Source organism: Phoca vitulina, unplaced genomic scaffold, assembly GCF_004348235.1.
Source record: "Phoca vitulina isolate PV1807 unplaced genomic scaffold, GSC_HSeal_1.0 scaffold1, whole genome shotgun sequence".
Lineage (NCBI taxonomy): Eukaryota > Metazoa > Chordata > Mammalia > Carnivora > Phocidae > Phoca > Phoca vitulina.
This window is the reverse complement of record NW_022589704.1, coordinates 97,234,004-97,258,454: the sequence shown is the minus strand read 5'-3', so window position 1 is coordinate 97,258,454 and position 24,451 is coordinate 97,234,004. Positions and strand designations below refer to the sequence as shown.

Genomic DNA, 24,451 nt, shown 5'->3' with positions numbered 1-24,451 from the left:
CCTTCCTTCCTTCCTTCCTTCCTTCCTTCCTTCCTTCCTTCCTTCCTTCCTTCCTTTCTTCCTTCCTTCCTTTCTTCCTTCCTTCTTTCCTTCCTTCCTCCCTCTCCCTCCCTCCCTCCCTCCCTCTTCTTCCCTCCCTCCCTCTCTTATTTTCTTTCATTTCTTTTAAATTTGGCATTCTTCAAATCTTTTGTTAATCCCATTATGAATCATTGAGATTCATGACATCATGTTGCATTTCTTAAATGTATTTGACCATGACTTTTTTTTTTAATCAGAACATCTTGTAGGCCAAATATTCTAAGGGAAAATTTTAAAAACGCACTTTAAAACAGGTCCTATTTCTTAAATAAAAATGAACTGGTATTTGGATCATTATTTACATCCTTAAGGACCAATTATTTTCACAGCTTTCAAATTGCATAGCACTTCTCTAAGATGTGGGTCAACTCTATGTCAGCAAAGTTCAGTAGCAATCACAAACCAGATTCATCCTGAAGAAATTAAATGTTAAGGATTGACTGGAATTAATGTGATCAATTTAGAGCAACATTTTCATTGTTTCTTTAAAAACATGGGTGAGGATCTCCCAAACCAACTAATTCATATTTATACATTACCCTTACTTTAAGCGCCTAACTACTCAACCACATGATACTTAACAGGGAAGCCTCATTCCCAGACACGCTTCACTTATCAGCTTCCCATTGTTTTCCTCTTGGATCCACCATTTTCTTACGCCTTTCAAGTCATGCATGAGAAGTTAGCTCTGATCTTTCTTATCTTCTGGGTCCCCTCACATGCCCATGGTTTAAAAAAAATCCACAAAAATAAATCTTATCCATACTATTTATAAAACTATGCAGCTTTTTTTTTTCCATACCCACAATTGTAATGGGTTAGCATTTCAAAACTTTCTTAGGAGACAGTCACCTCAGTGGACTCCATCCAACTCTACCTACACCCGCTAGAGTCACTTAAACTCCATTTGAGATGCATTAAGAATCCAGAGTGACTCTCAATTTACAATCCCATCAAAAATATAGCCACCACAGTATTCCAGATCAACCGAGCCAACCCCATTCTACCCTAGCACAACCCTCATTCTTACCATCTTTTAGATTCTCTGATATAACAAGCCAAACTTCCAGAGGAAATATGTCAAATCTTCCCCAAATGTCTTTGCAAATAACTTTCTTTGTTTTGTAAAGTCTCTTTTTACTTCCTGTAAATACACACACATCACTTCCAAACCCCAATCAAGAAACCATGATTTCAAGAACACAAACCCATTATTTACCCCCCTTTAAAAAGAGATGCAGTTAACAAGCCTTATCTGCATGTTACTGTGCTATATCCATTACAGTTTTGTTCAGAGTATTTCTTGACTTATCACCTTCTGCTTCTGTATTTTACAGTCTCAGCAGTTTGTGAGTTTCATTCCAACCAGTTCTCTAGAGTGACTGACACAAAGCAGATTCTAAAAACACACTTCCTATTCTTTCAAAACTCAAGTGCTTATTATTTTTTTTTTTACAGGAAATATTTCCCACATTTTACTCACTAAATTTTTGAAGGTCATGATCTTTGGGAGTAATACATGCTACCAGGAAAACTGAAATATTTCATTAACTATATGATTAAAACTAGATTAGCTACCAAGAGAATTCATCCTAAGTTTTGGAAATAAGACCAAGGACAAAAACCTCAACGGTTTACATGTTATAGGAACAAGTTGAAACAGTTATAAATCACTGATCATTCAAGAGGCACTTTCAAAATGACTTGTTTCAATTTTTCAAATATACTAGGAACAAAAATGTTAACAAAAAAGGAATGTTGTTTATGAATGCATGATTCCACCTATTGTTTGACTGATGGAAATAAATCATCACATACCCTTAAGTTCTAAAGTTACCAATTGGATTTTTATTAGTCAACTAACAACTTGAAGTGCCTTTTATAAGTTATCATTATGGAAGTTAATAAGCTCATGAAAAATATAGGAATGTTGTAAATGTACAGTTTCTTACTTTCCCACCATTTTCATTGCTATGGTTGTCAAGAGTCTCACACATACATACGTTATATACCCTCAAAGCCTTATGGCCATTTTTTGCTTTTAATGGTAGCATGTTTTATACAGAAGACATAATTTAGTGCTTCATGCTTACCCATACATGTAACATTTCCACTGTTCTTTCATTCCTAAGATCTGATTTCCTCTGGTATTCTTTTTCTTCAGACTTGAGAACATTTTTTGTAGCATAGGTCAGGTGAAGACAAATTCCCTTATTTTATTTTTTAAATCTGAAATTGTCTTTATTTTACCTCCGTTCTCCATGGTTTCTGACAAGAAGTCTGCAGGCATTCTAATTGCCATCGCTTTGTATCTAATTTGTCCTGGTGCTTCTCTGGCGGCTTCCACATTTTCTCTTTATCTTTAGTTTTCAACAGTTTGACTAATATGTGCCCAGGAGTGGTTCTCTTGGAATTTATTGTTTTTCCTTGGGGGAGTGTGGTCACTGAACATCTTGACTATGTACATTTTTGTCTTTTAATAATTTTAGAATATCTGGCTATCATTTCTTCAAAGATTTTTCCTGTTTTACTCTCTCCTCTCCTTTTAAAATCCCAGTTACCATAATGTTAAAATTTTTGTAATTTTCTTTCTGGTCCCTGGGGCTCTATTTTTTTTCTTTTTTTAATCTTCTCACTATTTTTTCAGATAGAATGATATGTATTGATCTGTATGTCAACTGACTGCATTGTCATTTCCATTCTGCTCCAAGTCCCATTTAGTTGCTTTTTTATTTTAGATGTTTTGGTCATGGTCATTAGTCATTAGTCATGGTCAGCCAAGGGCTCTTCCTTGGGCTCCTGTCTGAAGATAGTGGGTTTTCCTTTCAGAGTCAGCTCCCCACATATCCACCTCTGCCTCAAATACAGCTGCTTTTAAGATAAAACCCTAAAGAAAACAAACAAGATGGAGGACTCACACCTTGCTGTTCACTTTACCATGAATTTTTACCTCCTTCCCAAATTTGCATGGTTTTGCTCAGTCTCCAGAATCCTTCGGTAGTTTTGTTTTGTTTTGTTTAATGTTTTGTCTAGAGTTTATAGCTGAATTCACATGAGGCTTGTTTTGTTAACAGCTCACTCTTGCATATCTGAGTTGAGAAATCATTTATTCAACTTAGTCAAAGTTCTTTTAATTGGAGAATGCTCTGGAAATGGAAGGTTATTTTCCAGTATAAAATTTATCATATTCCTGGTATAATACATTTCTTTTTCCTTTTCACACTGAATCTCTTGGTATTGGGCAAATGCACAGAATTTCAAAAAAGTGATAGTGGTTTACATTTGAGGACAACTCTAGTTCAAAGCATCACTTAAAGATCTGATATGCCACTAGATATATGTCATTATTTTTCTGGGGACAAGATAGGGCTTTTTTAGAGACAAAAAAATTGGTTCGAAAAAAAAAAAAACAGAAACAGAAAATGATGTAAATTCTCTAAGAGGGTTCTTTTGGAAGACACTGAATTGGGGTAACATAAACAGAAGTCAAAGAAGTTAGTGAAAAAGCTTTTTTACCCTCTAATGAACAGCCACACTTAATGATTCATCCCCTTGTTCTAGTTTAGTTCTGGGACACACAACGTAATTACTAGCATAATTTTGAATAGATAAGGACTTGAGTATCAAATTTTATATATAATATATATAAAACATGATTTTATATATAATTTTCTTCATTCTACTGTTCATATCAGAGCACATTAGAAAAAAATCATGATACTGACCAAAATCTTTTACCATTCCTCTCCAACTTTAGCACATTTTTCTCCTAACAAGTAAAACTGAAGAACCAAGCCATGGTTCTTTTATTCAACTTTAAATATGTAATTCTTTATGTCCCTTGTTCGTTCTCAAACTATAATTCCTCTTCTAACAATAAAACAACATAATATCAAATATATTTTAAAGACTAAATTACCTACTATCCTGCTATTCTAAACCAGTAATTATTTTTACTTTAATCTATTCCCTTGCTACTTTGTTCCCAATTATGTTTCATATTCGTAGCAGAGATAAAACCTCACGCCATTCTATATGATCATTGCTAATATGTACTTCAGAGTACAAAATATATATAATCCTGCTTATCCACTTTATCTTTACACACACACACACACACACACACGTAACTTGTCATCTTTTTCTCTATTTTGAAAGTCCCTGAGGTGCCTTAGTTTCTACATGGTGTGTTAAAAGTAATCACTTTTGTCTTTAAAACTTTGTCATTTATAATTTTTAAAATATATTTCATTTAAAATATAAGAGATGTTCTGAAAAAATATTAAATTAAATGATATAAAATGTCACTCTCAAACTCCATTTTTCTCCCAGGGGACAACCACTCCTAACAGTGTCTTTTTATATATATATATAAATAACATAAAATATAATATAAAAGTATAAATGATATAAAATAGTTGTTTTGTTTATTATAATAATGAGAGCATACTGATTAGTCATAAGGGGTTTTATTGCTGGATGGCATTGCATATCTGCATATGCAGAAGGATCATAGTAATTTTAATGACTTCTTAATATTTTATATTTTATGCACCCTAATTCATTTTACTAGTCTAATAATGAGGACTTAAATTGTTTCTAGTCTTTTATTTTGCTTTTTAAATTATAAATAATGTCCCAATGAATTTTCTTTTTATATGCCCTTAGGCACATATGTAATATATCTTCAGGATGGATTTTACATTTGGAATCGCATATAATACAATACTTCTTCTGGATATATTCTTAGTCCAATAAAAATGTGTGTCTGTGTGTGTGTGATCTTTGTTTGTTTATTTCCAATTTAATTCTTTTGTGGTCCAGAAACATGCTCTGTGTGATTCCCATTCTGTTCTACTTACTGAGATTTGGTTCATGGCCCAGCGTGTGCACTTGTATATGCCGTGTATTCTGTAATTGCTGGGTACAGCGTTCTGTAAACGTCAAAGACATCATGTTGGTTGAGTGTGTTGATCCAATATTTTATATCCTTTTTGATGTTCTATCTACTTGTTCTATATTTTACCATAAGACAAGTGTCAAAATTACCAGCTAAAATTGTCAATTTGTCCATTTCTCTATGTTTCCAAAAATGTGGTTAAGTATATATTTGCTTTCAATCTTTTTTTATGTCTCTAGGGAATTATTACTTTATGATCCTTAGAGATTACAGTTTAGGCTGTGGTTGATTAATAGTATCATAAAAGATAGAGTTTCTTTTCACATTTTCATTTCCTTTGTTGTTTTTAAGGAGAACAAGGGGAGAGCTCCTCTATGCACCATTTAATGGATGTCTGAAGTTATTTCTGACAAGAAGAATTTTGCCATTAATGCAGACATCAGTTCCCCTCAGAGAGTTCTCTTCATGCCATTTAATAAAACAAAGTAAGTCACTAGAATACTAAACTTTCCATAATTGGGATCTCTTTACCTCAGGGGTTGTGTAGGATGGCTCACATCTTACAATAACACTATTATAATTTTATTTTTAAAGTTTCTATTTAGACCACTGATGGAATATGACTTGACATCACTGTAGGAGAACCCTGTACATTCAGAGTAATAATAAGAGATATGCCGAACCTTAGTTGCAATGAAACAGAAACTAGGACATTTCAGTGATTATCATCTACATTGTTATTCCATTCAAATGGTTTCTTAGCAGTAACTGTCCAAAGTGTTCAGTACATTGGATTGTGCGTGACCTAGATTTATATTTAAAAAATCTCCAGCCATGGAGCCTCCACGGTTCTTACTACACAATTTATTATTTAATTTAATGTTAGGAGCAGCTTGAGAAAAGAACTGCCAGCAAAATTGCTATTTCTATGGGAAAACAGGGAAAAAAAGATATGGTTGTTGCATTTACCTCATTATTGCTAAATAACTCAAAACTGTTTAAAGATAAGGGAAATCTAGTGATTTCTTATTAGAACTAGGAAACAAACAATGGTTCTTTCTGGTACAAATCTGCTGACATATTTTATATTTCTGGCTATTTGATTCATTTTTATCTTTTCACATTTGTCAGCAATATCAAGTCATAGTTTTTTGTTATTAAAAATATAAACAAATGAATTAAAGCATGTGATGTCATATGCATCTATTCTATTTCTTTTCATATAGAGAACTTCCTTATAGTCTAGAGGAATGCTTTCAAATAAAGGTCCTGCTATGTACAGTTGACCCTTGAGTGACATGGGTCTGAATTACGTGGACCCACTTACATGTGGATTTTTTTCGACAAATACAATACAGTACTATAAATATATTTTCTCTTCCTTATAATTTTCTCAGCAACATTTTGTTTTCTTTAGCTTACTTTATTGTAAGAATATAGTACATAATGCATATAACATACAATATATGTGTTAATTGATGAGGCTTCTGGTCAACAGGAGGCTATCAGTGTTGTTTGGGGGAAGTCAAAAGTTACAACTGGATTTTTGACTGTGTGTGGGGTTGGCACCCCTAACCTCTGTGTTGTTGTTCAGAGGTCAAGCGGAACTTCAAAACTCAGCTTTCAGATCATTTCCTCCAGGAAATTGCCCTATCACGTTGGAGAGTGCCCCCCCCCCAACCCCCGCCTTTGCAAGATGAAGTCTGTGTTAGGACCCTCCGGTTTCAGGTGTTTCAAGAGGTGGGTATCCCCACCTTCAGCTCTATTTTCTGTAAATTCCTGGAATACAGAGACTGCCTTTTATACCCCTAGTGACTCGTATATTCATAACACATAGTCAGAATCTCTATAACATTTTATAACTCATGCTGGATAAACCAGGGGAAACACTTTAAATAGGGATAAAGACAACCCCTCTCCCCCAAAAGAAATAAGTAAATTTCAGATGTCCCAATATTAATACTGCTACTTTTTTTAAAGATTTTATTTATTTATTATTATTTTTTTAAATTCTTATTTATTTATTTATTTGACACAGAGAGAGAGAGACAGCGAGAGAGGGAACACAAGCAGGGGGAGTGGGAGAGGGAGAAGCAGGCTCCTGGCTGAGCAGGGAGCCTGATGTGGGGCTCGATCCCAGGACCCTGGGATCATGACCTGAGCTGAAGGCAGATGCTTAACGACTGAGCCACCCAGGCGCCCCAAGATTTTATTTATTTATTTGAGAGAGAGACAGAGAGCATGAGAGAGGGGAGGGTCAAAGGGAGAAGCAGACTCCCTGCTGAGCAGGGAGCCCAATGCGCTGCGGGACTTGATCCTGGGACTCCAGGATCATGACCTGAGTCAAAGGCAGTCGCTTAACCAACTGAGCCACCCAGGCGCCCCAGTACTGGCACTTTTTATGATAAAGTATTGATTTCCGTTTGGTTCTTCTGAATGTGGAATAAAACATTAAAAATGTAACATAGGCAAAGGTTATCTCAAATAGCATTTAGTAGACAGATGCTTTTCTTTTCTTTTCTTTTTTTCTTTTTTTCATATAAGCCTGGCAATATTTCTCCTTACTCTCTAAATCTCTAGAGCTGCCCTGAACTAGAAACTGTCAACATTTAAATAACTTCTATTTTCACATGCTGACAAAGGGTGCAACATCTTCCCTCAGCAACTTCCCTTCTATTATTTTCAGTGGAAAATCCATGCCTGCTATCTCCATAGCTCAGTATACAGTTATACATGCTATGAGGATTACAGAATTTGAACACCTACCTTGAGAGGGTTCACAGTCCTAGGCCAAGGCCAAGTCAACATATATTTATCAAGTGACTTCTAATAAGGCCAGTGCAAACAGCTTAAAAGCAATGTGGGTACATCTAACAGTATGCAAGTTGCTCAGTTTCTCCTTATATTGAAATATTCAATGCTTAACTAGAGGAAATGTGTGCTTACAAAGGATCAGAACTGTATTTTCTTTTTTTTTCCTCAAGAAAATACAGAACTGTATTTTTTTTCTTTTTATTTTTCTCATGACCCTGAGATCAAGACCTGAGCTGAAATCAAGAATTAGACGCTTAACCAACTGAGCCACTGAGGTGCCCCAGAACTGCATTTTCTATTTCTTTTGAAAGATCTCTGAATTTAGATAGGAAAATCATAAAAATGCTATTTAAATAATTATCAGACACTAGAGGTCTATAGGAGTGCATAACTGATATGTAGGTAATTTTCACAGCAAGGAAAATTAATTTTCTTTTATAGTATATATTTTAATTGTATATGTATATTTTTCCTTTTCTGTACATACACCTGTACTGTTATAATATTTTACTTGTATGAGAATGTATTTCCTGTCACACTTATGTATACAATATATTGATGTAAATATATACCTGAATACATTACAAATCCAGTCAAAAATGTTTGGGACAATTTAAGGGTGTTTTATTGTTGTTTTTGTTAAATCCAAACAGTTATCCTATTACGGTTCACTAGGTTATTTCCAGTCTAATATTGAGTAAAGAAATTATATCAGCTTCTTGATATTAACTTTCCTCATGTCAAATTTGAAGTGAGACCTATTCGACCTTAGGTGTGCCTACTACTAAATGTGTTAAGAGAGACTGCTTTTAGTTTCTGGAACAAAAAACAAGAACATTAAATTTTGTTACAGATAACATGAAAAACGTAATTTGTTTTCAATTATCTCCACTAATGAAGATGAATGAGGTAAAAAAAGATGCTCAAAATTCATTTAAATGGGAAACAGTCATTGCAATAAATACTTGAGGATGTTAATGGTATAAATTTTTTGGTTTCACTGCCTAGAAGTTTCCCTGCACCAATTAATATATAGAAATGAGCATCATGCACACTACAGTGAAGACCTGACTTGAAATAGAACTTGACTCTTACTGGTCCTTTTTTCTTTATTTCTACGACACCTTGAGTATGCTAGGACTCTAGGCCCAAGACTTCTATCCCAAAATGTACATGACATCAGCAGCAGTGTGTGTGTGTGTGTTTATGTGTTTGTGTGTGTGTATGTATATGTGGTGTGTATGAGTGTATGCATGTGTATATCTTCTATTTGTATGTTTGTTACATATTTCCTAAACATATCTTAATGATAATTAAAATAATTACTTTTATACTGAAAAAATGAGTACTGAATAGAATGTGAAATAAGAACATTTTGATTTTCAGTAGGAAACATGAGATTTCAATGACACCTCCTTTAAACCAATAAGGACTAAGGACCTACAGGAAAAGCCAATGAAATTGTTCAAAATTTCCACTAATGAAGATGTAAACACATCAAAGAAATTGAAAACTTCCTAGAGGCACAGAACCATCACTAATCTCTTAAGATTTTAATGTAATTTTAAATTAAATCTCTAGTAATAGTGAAAATGCAGGTGATAGGAAGGTTTGATAGTTTGTATTTGTATTTCGAGAATTACCTAAAATATTACATTTTTCAATGATATAGGTAATAAAATACAGAAAAAGTGATTTCTTCAAATGCCTAGATTGTGACAAGTAAAACACTGGATATTTTTAAAGCTTTATGCCATTGGAAGGATGGGTCTGGTGATTTTATGAGCAATATCAAAGAAGAAGTCTTTGTCATGTTAAGTGTTTTCATCACACACAAAAATAAGTAGGGCCATGGGAAACTTTTGGACGTGATGGATATATGTATGGCTTGAATGTGATGATGGTTTCACAGGTATATACTTATCTCCACCTCATCAAGTCTTACACCAAAATATGTACACTCTTTTGTATGTATCCAGTGCAAAGTACAGCCATTTGTATGTATCAATCTTTATTTGTTCTCAATAGAGTGGTTTAAAAAATTAGTAGTCTAGAATGAGATTTAGAAATATACTTGTATACTAAGTGTAAAAATACATTGATATAATATTTGTAAAATTTAATGTATTTTAATGAGTATAAGACAATTTTTGTTGCTGGACTGTGATCAAATTTTACATCTCAGTTTAACAGTTGATGTATTTATCTCTTAAATATATTATTTATAATTCAGTTCCAGATTATAACAATAGCCTCTCAACCTAGCTCTTTGCCTGGAAACTCAATTGCTTACCGTCTAACATGAACTCTAACACCAGACCTGTCCTTTCATGCAGGACTTCTCTTCACATCATGCCATCCTCAAAACCCTCTGTGGTATCTGATCATCCATGCAAACAGCCGTCAGCCTTTCATTAATTGCTCAATGCAACCAGATATTTATTAAACTTACATTTTGCCTTGTGCTAAAATTGAGTTTTACAAAAAAGAAGGAGGAAGAGGAGGAAAGACAGACAGACAGAGAGACAGAGAGGGAAGAAGGCATATGTTTATCATATTCTGTATTCCGTCTGCTCTGGAAATGACCATAGGTCAGCTGTAGAAGACAGCAATGTAAATAAATAAAATATTAAATAATTTGAGATAAAATAGAAAAATGTTCAAATCCTGAGAAGTAAGTAATTCACTTAGCCTGTAGAAATATTGGAGAAAAATTATCAGAGAAGAGGAATATTTTAGCATTTTGTATTTTAGTCTTTGGACAAAGACTTCGGATGGAAAGGAAACAATGACCTGGTACACAAAGGGGAACAATGCAGGGGCATGAAGGAGCAATATGTTACCCTCTGGAAATTGCAAAGAGTTTGGTCCATGTAGAGAAAAGTCTGTGCTTCGGCTCTGCAGTGGAGTGTCAGGAGCCAGATAAGGTGTCACCTTAGCTCCATCTCGTGTGTCACATCAATGGCATTATATAACCTATGGGAGCTGTTCAGAATCTGCATTTTTAACACACACCTCTGCAGATGCTGGGTGGCGAGCGACTGAAGAAGGGATATTTAGGTGAAAGATGATACAACTGAATCACAGTGTGTTACCTTAGGGAAGGACAAGTACAAGTCAACCTGACAGGTACCATTCATTAAGCAGTTACTATGTCGTGATGGCTAATCTTAGGGGCTAACTTGGCTGCATTATGGCGTTCAACTGCTTGGTCAAACATGTTTTATGAAAGCAGTTTGTAGATGTGATTAACATTTACAATTAGTTGATTTTTAGAAAAGAATAAGGTGAGGGGTCCTTATCCAATCAGTGGAAGGCTTTACCAGCAAAAACAGGTTTCCTGAAGGACTTCTGCCCCAGGACTGTAGCTCAAGATTATAAAATTAACTCTTATCTGAGTTTCCAGCCTACCAGACTGCTCCATAACCTCATGTGGCTCAGTCTGTTAAGCGTCTGCCTTCGGACTGGGTCATGATCCCGGGGTCCTGGGATCAAGCCCCGCATCCAGCTCTGTGCTTGGGGCGGGGCGGGGCGGGGGTCTGTTTCTCTCTCTCCCTCTGCTCCTCCTCACCCGGCTCGTGTTCTCTTTCTCTCAAATAAATAAATAACATCTTAAAAAAAAACAAATTAATAAATAAAATAAAATCTCTTTCTTACCCTCCTTCCCTTTAGAGAGAATCCATATATCCATATACGTGTGTGTGTGTGTGTGTGTGTGTATACACACACTAGTGATTCTGTTTTCTGGAGAATCTTGACTTGGGCACATGCCCTATCTTATTTAAACTTCAGACAAAAGTGTGAGTGGTTGTGATTTTCTGTCATTTTTAATATAATAAGTAAGCTCAACCTTAGAACTGGCAATCTTCCTTATGTCACAAAATGCAAAAGGAATCTGGGCTTGAGCTGAGGCTTTTTGAATTCTAGATTTCAAGTTCTAATCGGTGAAATGTTTTTCCCTGCTCAAGCTCAAACCTGTTCATCTGATTTTCAAAGTCTTTAAATTCTTGTGGTAGCATTATAGATAAGTATATTTTATTTTTTACATATGAATTTCTATGAATTCATATACTTATGCAAATTTTGAAAATGTCCTACAATACGTGATTTTAACTTTTATAAGACAAAGTTATTTTTGAAAAGTAAAAGGACATAACCTCTTAAACCAGAAGCCTTTCCAGTCAAATGATTAAGATATTTTTTCCTGTTTTAGGACCCACTATTTCTTTTTATAAAACATTTCCTACAAATAAAGTGGTCTACTCACCACTTGCTCTAAATAATGCATGTCATACTGTATCAGAGTCTTGTTTCTTTTTCCCCACAAAGTTTGGCACGTTCAAATTGACTTCTCCCGTGTCTACTGTTACTGCAAATTCTCCCTGTGAGTTCTAATTCAGACCCTCTTATCTATAAATTATGTCAATCTCTTACCTCTCTCCTGTAGAGCCAGGGATTTCTTTTATAGCAAATGAAATTAGAAACTGAGAATTAAGGATGAGAAATTAATTGTCTTTAGTTTATAAACACTACAGGACTCTTTAGTTAATTTAATGCAAAACTAATTAAAGTATTGTAATGACTCGTCTCTAATAAAATCATATTGCTGAGTTTGCTGATGGCTTCAAATATTGACAAAGCCTGTCATACTCACATGAAATGGACCATTAGCATTTGTGGAGATTCGTCCTTTAATTTATATTGAATTGATGCTTACATGTGCACCAAAGATAACCTTGACAAATACGGACTTTATCCCAAAACTTTCCTGAAGGACTCTGGGATACGCCATTACAAAGAACTTAGGCTTCATTCCCCAAACAACTAGTGAAACTAAAACTCCCAGACAAGTTCAATTTCAAGTGACAAAGGTATTTTTTAAAATCTTTTTAAAAAATAATAAAAGTTAACACCTCTAAAATACTGTATGCCAGATTTTATCCCAAGTGCTTTATGCTTATACATTAAACGCGAGAGTAGCATTGTTGGTGAAGTACTGTTATTATTGCCACAATAATAAGATAAGATAAGGAGAGGAAGGCAGACAGAGAGTAATATTCTCAAGGTCAACAGCTAGTAAGAAATGGACCCAGGATTTAAGCACCTGAAAAATGACTCCCATGAGAGAATCTATGATTTTTACAAATTTTCAGTCTTTTTTTTTATTTTATCAACTATATTAAAGAATAAGTAATCAATAACAAGTAGGAATCATTAAAGAAAACGCATGCAATTAGTACTACTTCCTTGAGGGTGTCAAAGTTTTATTCTGGCACAGGTGTAGGTTCCTCTAAGACTTGGAGAATGAGAGTTATTTAAAACAAATGGAAGTTTCAAAGAGTTTCCTAAGGACTCTCCAATGACACAAACATGAAGTTGTCTAGGGTTTCTGGTTTCTGGAAGTTAGGGTGTTTGGAATTTGCCTTTGGCCTAACAGAGCAGCTCTCTTGTTGACAGCATCAGAGTAAAACAGGCAGGACTAGAGCCCCTGCCCATTTCTTGCTGCCCACTCACCACTGTCCATGGAGACACTGATTCATGCCTTCCCTGAATCAAACCTGGTGTCTCTATATCTAGCATAACCTATGCAGCTTCTGCTTCCCCTTTTTAGGGATATTATAATGGAATGGACCCAGAGATAGTCCTATATAGTTAAACTAAGTACACTGTCATAAAATTTCTTTAAATATGCAAAAGATAAAGGCAAAATGCTATTTATAATCTATAATCCATTGCAAGAATATTTTAATAAAACAGAAAATATAAAAATTGGAATGGAAGAAGCAATAATGCATTACTAAGAAATAATATGGTAGTCTGGAAAAACTCGGTATCGGTAAAAATATGGTATACACAGGGAACTCTCACACTGTCACTGGCAGGAGTATAAACACTCAAGCAATTTAGAAATAAATTTAACAGCGCGTACTATATTTGAGCTTTCACGTGCTATATAAACAAGAAATACCACCTCCTGAGCAATATCCCCTTAAAGTCTTTATACTTTCACCATGAGACATGGACAAGAATATGGTGTTGGTCAAACTGCTTTTATACGTCAGTAATTCTCCTTTGAGTCTGTGATAATTTGAAAATCTAATATGACAAGAAATCTTCCCCTAAGAGACCACTGTCAAGTGTAAACCACTGTCTTAAATTTCCACCCTGAACAATGCTTTAAGAAGAAGTAAGCTTGACAACAGTATGGAATGGAAATTCCACAGAACTAGACCTCGGTATTCTTGGATCTCTTCTAGGTTTCATTATGAGCTAGCAGTTTGATCACACATTATTCTACAAGCTCTTTTTTTTTCTTTAATTGATAAAATGATACTGGTATTATTTGATATATTCTTAAATTGGAATACTAGATAGAAGATGTAAAGGTAAATAGAAAACATCAAGTGTAATAGGCTAATGTGACAAGGAAGTGGCTTCTGTAAACATTTTCCACAAGACCGTGACTGACAGCACTTGGTGAGGACCAATGCCTGTGCTTACCAGCTGCTGCCCTTGGACACCCCAGGCCGCATACTGCAAGACGGAGTCCTCTACTTCTGGGGGATTTAACTCCCAAACTTCCCTTGAAAAAAGGTAAATATTTTTACATGAACAAGTTGACATTTACACCAACAATTTAGTTGGACAATTGCTCATGAAAACCAGAAAACCAAAGAACTTACCTAGTGTGTATGTTGTAAATCACATACGAAGCAGTATACGAATAATGAAAAATCTGAAATTAAAAAAAAAAAAAAAGAGTTATGGACCCTAGTTTGGAATAAAGCTCCATGTTAATGTGTAGACATATTCTCGATCAAATCCAGGAAATCCAAGAACTGATTTTAGAGAGAAATCAAAATGTGAAATATTACAGTTCTGAGCCTTACTCCAGGAGTTTCATGACTGTTCTGACCGTCAGTTCAATCCATTTATTCAATCCACTCTATTCTTAGTATAATTGTGATTATATTGCTGTCTTATTCGAAATGCTAAATGATTCCTCATTGCCTTTAAAATAAAGTTCGAGCTGCTTCATCGATGTTCAAGGATATTGGTACTTTGTGTTCTACATGCTTTTCCAGCTTTACCATCCACTACTTCCCTTTACCTAGTCTATGCTTCAGTCACATTAGACAAATTCCTCTTCTATATCCTGAACTTTTTCTGTTTCTCCTTTCCCCTCCCCAGGACATCCAAGGGGAAAACTTACATCAATACTTTCTTTTTTCAGCACACAATTATAAAAGCTTCTTTTATTCCTGTAGTGGATGTACACTGCACAAATATTATAATACTGTCAATTAAAACTTCCTAGAAGTCAACTTGTAATTTCTTCTTGCTGCAATAATAGCTTTAATTACACACGACTGGCCACATATTTGGTAAGGAAATACTAGTGTTTTCTCTTTTCATGGAAATTGCAATTGTTCCAACTATTATAGTATTGTGTTTTATAATGAAGCTTTATTCTCCTATTCCTTTTAACATAACTATCAAATCTAAGATTGCCTTTGCTATAGAGTTGTAGAAGCATAAATAATTTTTCCTGGTGTCTATTTTGGCATTCAGACTGTATTCTATAAAGTTACATATTTGACTACAAATTTTAAACCTTGAATTTACTACTATAGCTGACAAAAAGATAAGAAATGTGACTACCTCTATAAACATTTTTTTCCCCATCTCAGAAAGTTCTGTTGCCAAAGCAAACTGCCAAGTGAGCACTTCATCTTCCAAGCAGACAAATGTGCCAATGACGTTATGGGTAAAAGGAGTCTGTCTATTCACCCTGTCTGTTAATTACCTAACACACTGTAGCTGAATTCCAGGCTCACATGCATCTTGAGAGAAAGAGTTCCTGTGCATTATTATTTTAGTCAAAGTAGGCCAAAACAATCAAGACAAACCAGATATAACAACTGAATTTTGCTCTCTTTCTAGAATTCTTGTTATAGAGGTTGCTGGCTCTTCTTAATGAATGAATCCAAAGGAATCCAAATGATGTCCTCCAAATGAGGTACTTCAGAGAGGGGGATATATAAACCCACTTTTCGCTTCATAGTTCTTAGCCCAATACAACATTTTTCCCTTAGCTCATGTACTGAGGTGGAAGACCACAATAAAGAAATTAATCTTGACTTGTGTGCAAACCCAGAGCAGGTGGAAGTAACAAGTTGCAGAGTTTCACCTCCTCTACACGTATCTTACAAAGCCAGGAGTTTGCCATCTGCAGATAATTAGAACCTAGCCCTTTAGTCCTAGCTTACAGCTTTCCTCTCAATCTGCTCATCTTTGGTGTGTGTGTGTCTGTGCGTGTGTGTGCGTGCATGTGCGTGCTTATTCCCAGTAGATCTCAAATACTTCTTGTTTTATAATTTCCCATCATTAAAAAAAGCACTCTATGCCCACAAGAGAATAAAACCAGTATGGAGTAGGAGGGATCCTGAACAGGGTTAGAGGTGGAGGTTTCCTTTTGTTTGTTTTCATAGTGTTACAGAGATTTCAAAAAGGAGATTTTTCAAAGAGAATTGTATTTAGCTTTACTGAACACCTGTATTAAGGTGCCCTGGTCTAAATTCACTATGTTAATCTGCATTTTTCTCTCTCTCTCTCAATCTCTCTCCTCCCTACCCCCGCTCCTTGGATAGCATGTCTATTATTATTATCATTTCTTCACTTCCTTTTATCCTAGATTCCTCTTCTACATTGGCTAGGTAGGTCTTATTTCAAGATGAGAGGATAAAATTGGAGTCACAAAGGTTAGGAACAGTCCTTTTCCTGTAATGATTGGCTGCTGCATAATGAGAGCCAAACTGAACATCTGATGAGATCCTTGGGGAGAAAAACATTTCACAGCCAGAAATCACATATTCATCGCATCTCTGCAAATGATGCTCCCCTGCCTGTTACAGAGTGTGAATGGTTATGGCAAAGGTAGTGGGAGTGGGGCAAACTTGAGAAATACCCTGTAAAAACTTGATCAAAGCTTACTCCTGGAAGCTGGCCTTGCAATGTCCCATCATTAAATCTCATGATGCCAAAGGCACTGGGTGGTACAGAAAGCTTCATAAGACCCGGCAATGCAAGCTCATCCCTATCATTTCTACATTACTTTGGGAACCTCAAGAAGAGGCTGATTACTTAAAGGTTTACGACTAAGAGTAGAGTAATTGGTTCTCATTATTTGCTGTAGCTTTATTCTATAAGTCATCGTAAACACTGAATTAGCAAATACCGAACCATAGCCTCCTAGAAGAAATACAGGGTTAGGTTCCTGTGTCTGGTTGTAATGTGTATTTTTTTTTAAGATTTTATTTATTTATTTGACAGAGAGATAGAACCAGAGAGCACAAGGCGGAGGAGAGGGAGAGGGAGAGGGAGAAGCAGTCTCCCCACTGAGCAGGAAGCCCGACGCGGGGGCTCGATCCCAGGACCCTGGGATCATGACCCGAGCTGAAGGCAGACGCTTAACCATCTGAGCCACCCTGGCGCCCCGTGGTTGCAACGTTTTCATCAACCCATCAGTACATAACCTTGTTTCATGTGTATTTCTTTGTAAAGACACTGTATTTAATAGTTAATATTGTTGATTCCCTAATACTGAACACATGGCCAGCAGCATTATAACTTATGGCTGAATAAAATTTATCTGACACGTGTGCTTTCCCCGTAGAGCACATCACAACCTCTTGAGCCCAGCAGCGCACTAGACAGCATTTCAGCACTCTGCTTGGGGGGCATTTTAAACAGCAAACCCAGCAGCAAAAAGCACAGACATGAGAAAAACAGAGCATTAAAAAGACCATGAAAAGGATGCTAATTTACGGTATGATCGCTGAAATAAGGAGGCAGAGTGTCATCTCGTTTGATCTTGGCTGGGAAAGTGCGTATCTAAGATCAGGCAACTCAAATGTTCTGCGGCTCTGCACTGTCTGGGAATGCCTAAGAAAGCACAGTGAGGACTGGTTTTGAGGTTACAAATAAATTTTAGAAAGCAGGTGAATTTGGAAATCTGGAATCCAGAAATAATGAAGATCAAGTGTACTGGTAATTTAGACATAGCATGATATATTACTGGAGGGAAGAAAAAAGCAGGCATATTTAAGGCCTGCCAAAACTTGGACACAAGAAAAAAACAGAAGTGCTCTGGAATGGTTGCATTCATGTTCTATAAATGAAAACTAGCTACCACCGTTCATTCATCAAATACCTGTTCAGCAACTTCTTTGACACAAGCCCTGCATTAAACACTATTAAAAAAAAAAAAAAAAAAAAGATTGTGGGGCGCCTGGGTGGCTCAGTCATTAAGCGTCTGCCTTCGGCTCAGGTCATGATCCCAGGGTCCTGGGATCGAGCCCCGCATCGGGCTCCCTGCTCTGCGGGAAGCCTGCTTCTCCCTCTCCCACTCCCCCTGCTTGTGTTCATGCTCTCGCTATCTCTCTCTCTGTCAAATAAATAAATAAAATCTTTAAAAAAATTAAATTAAAAAAAGATTGTGATAATAAAGATTATTTTAAATATTTTAAATTTAAATTTAAATTTAAATATTTTAAATAAATAGGATATAATACAAAAGAATATCAGTTGATCATTTTTATTAGTATATTTTATCTGTCAGTATATAAACATTCATTGAATACTAATTATGTGCAAGCTTATAAGTTAAGTACCTTGCCAAATGCAAAAGCCATAATAAATGTAATTCCTGTCCCCAAGGAACTCTTGATCCAGTCAGGGTGACAAGGTTAAGAAGCATTACATTAGTTTAGAGCACTCTGTTGCACGTCATGGTTAAATTAGGATTTGCAGATTATAAATCTGTAGGCTTTTCCAAGATGCAATTATTCTTTTTGGTTTCAAGATTGTAACTATAACAGTAACAGTTTTTGAATTGAGCATATACTATATACCGGACTCTCTTGAGTGCTTTAAATATATTATTTAGCATTTAAATGCACCTTAGGAAATGGATACTATCATTCATAATTCACATAATAGGCTCTGGAAGCACTGAAAGTTTAAGTACTAGACAGAACAATAATTTGAGCTCACGTCTGTCTGATTATTGTGACTTAATCTTTTTGCACATTCTCTTTCAGGGAACTGGGACAGGAAGCACTGCTCCAGCTTTGCAAAAGATTCATTTCTGAAAGACCTATTAAGCCATCATCCAAAGATTTATTGACAGGAGTAGGCATGAATTAATTGTGATTACCACAGTAAAGAGAGATTTCATTTTGGAAAGATCAGATTAAAAATGTAAATCCCCTTCTCCTTTAGCTGTTTTTCACATTTGTTTTTCTTGGAATATCAGTTATTACCTAACACTATGGAGATGCATGTCAAGGAGAGTTACACTTACAAGAAAAAAGAACAGGGCACTCTCGTAATTTACGATTAAACCAGAGGTTTATATCTCAGGGTGCCAAAGCTTTTTCCGCACTGCAGTTTAACTGCCGAAATGGTATAAATAGCATGCGTTTTCATGGCCTGGAGACTATTTAAAATAGGATTATGGATTTGCCATTGACTCAAACAGTTAGGAAAACTAAAATGCGAGGAAGCAAGTCTCTGAGTAAACAGCATTTATGAAAGAAAGCCAGTGAGAGAAAAGACAATATAGGCAAGAGGGCACTTGTTTCTCTTGGAAGTAAGTGCTACGATGATGCCACGTTTGTTCTAGGATAATGGAATACCTTTTAAAATGAGTAAGTAGTGACTCTGGTGCTGGAAAAATTTTATCTATATTACACAGTGAAGAACTAGACTATTAGGATACTCTAATGTAGTAAACACACTTCATAAAGTTACAAGCTGCAGTGCTACAGAAACATTTATAAAACTCTGTATGGAAAAAGCTTTGTGAATACTGAACAAGAATTGGTTGAAAAGGAAAATAAATATGGGAGGAAATTAAAGGTATATTAATATTTATTGACCAGTATTTTAATTTACTGTCATTTGTTTTCTCATCCAATGTTCATCATCAACTTTCAGATATTATCATCCAGGATATACAGTTAGTAAAACCAAGATTGGAATCTAAATCTTAGATTCCAAATACATGAAGACTATTTTAATGTGGTACCACAAAAAAGAATTATGCAGGATTCTTTAATTGTATCACCATTATGGTAAGTCATAGACGTAGTAAAATACTCAAGATGGTGAAACGAAATACAGATGTTGGTGTAGAAGATAAAAGTTTAGGTGTTGCTCTAATTCAGCTCTATTTATGCCAAAACCTATATAAAAAAACAAATAAAAATAAACTTGCTAATAGAAAAAAAAAAAGACTATTTGCCACAAAACCAATTTAGTCATTCTGTTCACCTGTAGGCATCATGATGCCATCACCACACAAGATACATAGTAAAGTAATATTTATATTTTTCCTTGCCTTAATGGGGTATAGTTGTGTTCCAATCTGGAAAAATAGGGTATTATTTGGGCTATTTTAGCATTCATCATGTACTCACTCTGAATTGAATAGTACAGTCACCCTGAATTGAAATATGATACTTTCAGCATAGTATGTAAGTAGAAATCTAATGAGAGATTGTATCAGGTAAACATGTTTCCATTTAATACATTTATTTTACTTAAGAAAATGGATGGCTGATGATTTGAGTTTAAAAAGCAGACAGCACACCAAAAATTACCTGGGCATCATTTCCCAATTTCAGGTAGGACTGCTGTGCCCAGAATATAATCTAACTGGGCTAAATATTATCAACAGCCAGCACAAGGAGAATATACTTTATTATACAATAGGAGATCTTTGAGTAAGCAGAATAAATCATTCTCTGATATATTCCCTGTTAGATAAATTAACTGCTCATCATAAACAAACCCCCTTCAAGTTGATCTCAGAATTCAGTTCATGAGATGTCTATAATGCAAATTTCATCTCAATGATACTCCATAACCCAAGTTGCTCAATTATTTGACATGGAACTTTCCCCATAATATACTTCTGATTAAAGTACCAACCTCATTGACAATGCCACTCTTTGTATTAAAATATTTTCATGTACCAGACCTTTCCACACTAATTAATGCAAATGAGCTACTTTCACACCAGTTGGCATTAAACTATTTCCAATGTACCATCATTGAAAATATCTGGTTTGATAACCTGAATAGCATTTAAAGGTCAATTACTAACAGTGGTGAAATAATTTGTACTGAAATAAATTTATACATCATTTAACCATGTATAAACTAGTTTTCTCTCTGTCTTGTCAATGCAGAAATAAATATATTGCAAGAGGACAGAGTGAGAGACAAACTCAACCTTGTTTCCATGTAGTGCTAGAACTAGAAAGGCAAGAATGAAAGTCAATCTTTCCATATACAGGTATTTTACAGGTGAGCCAAGTATGTAACTTAGAAAACTGGTCAATTCATTCGCCAGCAACTTTGGTGAAAAAGTTATTTCTTCATTTCAATGGTATCAATTCTTAATTTATGTTTTCTTGAGCAACTTATTTAAAATATTTAATCTGCTCATCAGAAAAATGCAGAAAGCAGGATATATCCAACTGTTTTTTTACAAAAATGAGAGGAAAAACTGTATGGAAATTATGTAGTTATTACATGCAGTTATACCAAGAGAATAAAGCAAGAAAAACTCAAACCTATTTCAATTGGCAACATGTTACTTTCTTTTTTTTTTTTTTTTAAGATTTTATTTATTTATTTGACAGAGAGATAGCGAGGGCAGGAACACAAGCAGGGGGGAGTGGGAGAGGGAGAAGCAGGCCTCCCACCAAGGAGGGAGCCCGATGCAGGACTCAATCCCAGGACCCCGGGATCATGACCTGAGCCAAAGGCTTACGCCTAACGACTGAGCCACCCAGGCACCCAGCATGTTACTTTCTTGAAATAAAAGTCTTACTAACAGAGGGTCCAACACAGCATAAGAAGACCCTTAATTCACCTCCTCCCACAGACACCCCAAATCTACACCTACATATAGAGCAATTTCTCCAAAGAACTGCTGGCTGATTGAACAGCTTCTGCACTATAAATGCTAGAAAGACCACATAGACAAGGGTAGAAGAGACAGAGACACAGTAATGATAGGGAACCCACCCCCTGATGTGATACCTGCAGTAGGGAGAGATATGACTAAAGGGTCTGTGAATGGATTCTCCCCTGCCCTGGGGCACAGCAAAAAACAAGCAAACAAACAAACAACAAAACAAAAACAAAAACCCCAGTAGTTGAAAGGGCAACTAGAGTCTACGTGAAAAAAAAAGAAAAAATCTATTTACTAGCCTTAGAGCATCTGACACACAGGTAGGAAATTGCTGGAAATCTTTCTAGAGTCAGAGGTGCTGGCGAGCACCATTTTTCATGTTCCTTCTCGACCTTGATAGCACAGGTAGGAGTAGGGTCCAGGCACTCTAACTGGCCTGCCAGGGCTGCTCCAGTGCACCTTGGGTTCCTGGCACATACCAGCTCCAGCAATCTCAGCAAGGCAGCCCAGTGCTACACATCTTGGGATCACCCCCAGCCTGTGCCTGCTTCAGCCCCAGTTGGCCTGACAAAGCCACCAGGCATCCACAGTTCATAAAAAAGAATACTCTGACACAAGGCCACTCCTTCAAGACTGGCAGAGGTAGCTATACCACTTAATTCAGAATGTTTTTATGTGTTTGTTTAACATGGAAAATCAAACAAAATGAGGAGATAGAGGAATAGGTCCCAAATAAAAGAATAAGATAAAACCCCAGGGGAGGAAAAAAAACAAGAAACAAAAAAACAAAACAAACACTAATAAAACAGAGACTAGTAATTTACCTGATAAAGACTTCAAAGTAATGGTCATAACACTGCTCAACAAAAGCGGGAGAAAAATGGAAGAACACAATGAGGATGGACTTCAACAAAGAGAAAATATAAGAAAGAACCAACCAGAGCTACAGAATATACTAACTGAAATGAAAAAGACTCTAGGGGGAAGCAACAAAAGGTTAGATGATACAGAAGAATGGATCAATGGTCTGGGAGACAGAATAGTTGAAATCACACAAACAGAACAGAAAGAAAGAAAGAAAGAAAGAAAGAAAGAAAGAAAGAAAGAAAGAAAGAAAGAAAGAAAAGAAAAGAAAGAAAGAGGAAGGAAGAAAGGAAGAAAAGAAGGAAGGAAGGGAGGGACAAAGATTTTTTAAAAATAAGAATACTTTAAGGGATCTCAGGGACAACATCAAAAGGACATTATAGGGATCCCAGAAAGAGAAGAGAGAAAGGGGCAGTAAACTAATTTCAAGTAATAATGGCTGAAAAGTTCCCTAACCTAGAGAAACAGACATCCGGGTCTAAGAAGGATAAAGAGTGTCAAACAAAATGAACCCAAAGAGATACACACCAAGATATAACATAATTAAAATGGCAAAAGCTCAAGGTAACAGAGAATCTAAAAGGCAGCAAGAGTAAAACAAATTATCACATATAGGGGAAACACTGTAAGACTATAAGCTGATTTTTCAGCAGAACTTTGCAGGCCAGAAGGGAGTGACAGGATATATTTAAAGTGCTAAAAGGAAAAACAAACTTACAACCAGAAATACTCTACCTGGAAAGGTTATCATTCAGAGTTGAAGGAGAGATAACAGTTTTCCAGCAAAGAAAAAATTAGAGTTTATCACTACTAAACTAGCCTTACAAGCCATGTTAAAGGGTCTTGTTTAATTGAAAAACAAAAGCCATAACCAGAAATAGGAAAGTATATGAAAGAAAAAAATCTCACTGGTAAAGGTAAATATATAATAAAGGCTGTGGATTGGCCACTTAAAAAAGCTAGTATTTAGGTTAAAAGACAAAAATACTAAAATCGTCTATAACTACAATTAATAGTTAAGGGATACACAAAAGAAAAAGATGTAAAATACAATGTCATTAAAAAACAGGGTGGGGAAGTAAAAATGCAGTGCTGTTAGAATGCATTTGATCAGTTTAAAATAGTCTACTATATAGATAAGTCAATATGTATGAACCTCATAGTAACCACAAACTAAAAACCTAAAATAGACTTACAAAAAATAAAGAGAAAGAAACCCAACCATAATGCAAAAGAAAGCTATCAAATCATAAAGTAAGTCCAAGAGAAGAAAGGAACAGAGAACTACAAAAACAACCTTAAACAAATTAACAAAATAGCTATAAGTACATACTTACCAATAATTATTTTAAATGTAAATGGGCTAAATGCTCCAATCAAAAGACATAGGGTGGCTAAGGAGGGGCGGAGCAAGATGGCGGAGGAGTAGGAGACCTGGATTTCGTCTCCTCTCAGGAATTCAGCTGGATAGGGATCAAACCATTCTGAACACCTACAAACTCAACAGGAGATCGAAGAAAAGAATAGCAACAACTCTCTGAACAGAAAAGCGACCACTTTCTGGAAGGTAGGACGTGCGGAGAAGTGAATCCGAGGCAATATTCGGGAGGATAGACAGCGGGGGAGGGGCCTCCGTGGGCCGCTTCTGGCAAGTGAGAGAGCCGCGGAGCACAAAATCGGAACTTTTAGAAGTCTGCTCCGCTGAGGGACGTCACTCTGGTAGCGAAGTGGGGGGTGGAACCCTCGTGGGACAGTGTGGTCTCAGGACCCTCGGGGTCACAGAAAGACCGGGGGTGCCTGAGTGC

General features: G+C 35.8%; 1 protein-coding gene across 9 annotated transcripts in view; it reads right to left on the bottom strand.

Annotated features, from left to right (window-relative positions):
- DPP10 (dipeptidyl peptidase like 10) overlaps nucleotides 1-24,451 on the bottom strand; it is a 1,381,541-nt gene that overhangs the window by 136,977 nt on the left and 1,220,113 nt on the right. For all 9 annotated transcript variants that reach the window (XM_032399013.1, XM_032398270.1, XM_032397511.1 and 6 more), the window contains 2 exons: nucleotides 14,479-14,531; nucleotides 14,297-14,378 (listed from right to left, as the gene is read on the bottom strand). In XM_032399013.1, the coding sequence (XP_032254904.1) occupies nucleotides 14,297-14,378; nucleotides 14,479-14,531 (135 nt within the window). The remainder of the gene's footprint in view (nucleotides 1-14,296; nucleotides 14,379-14,478; nucleotides 14,532-24,451) is intronic.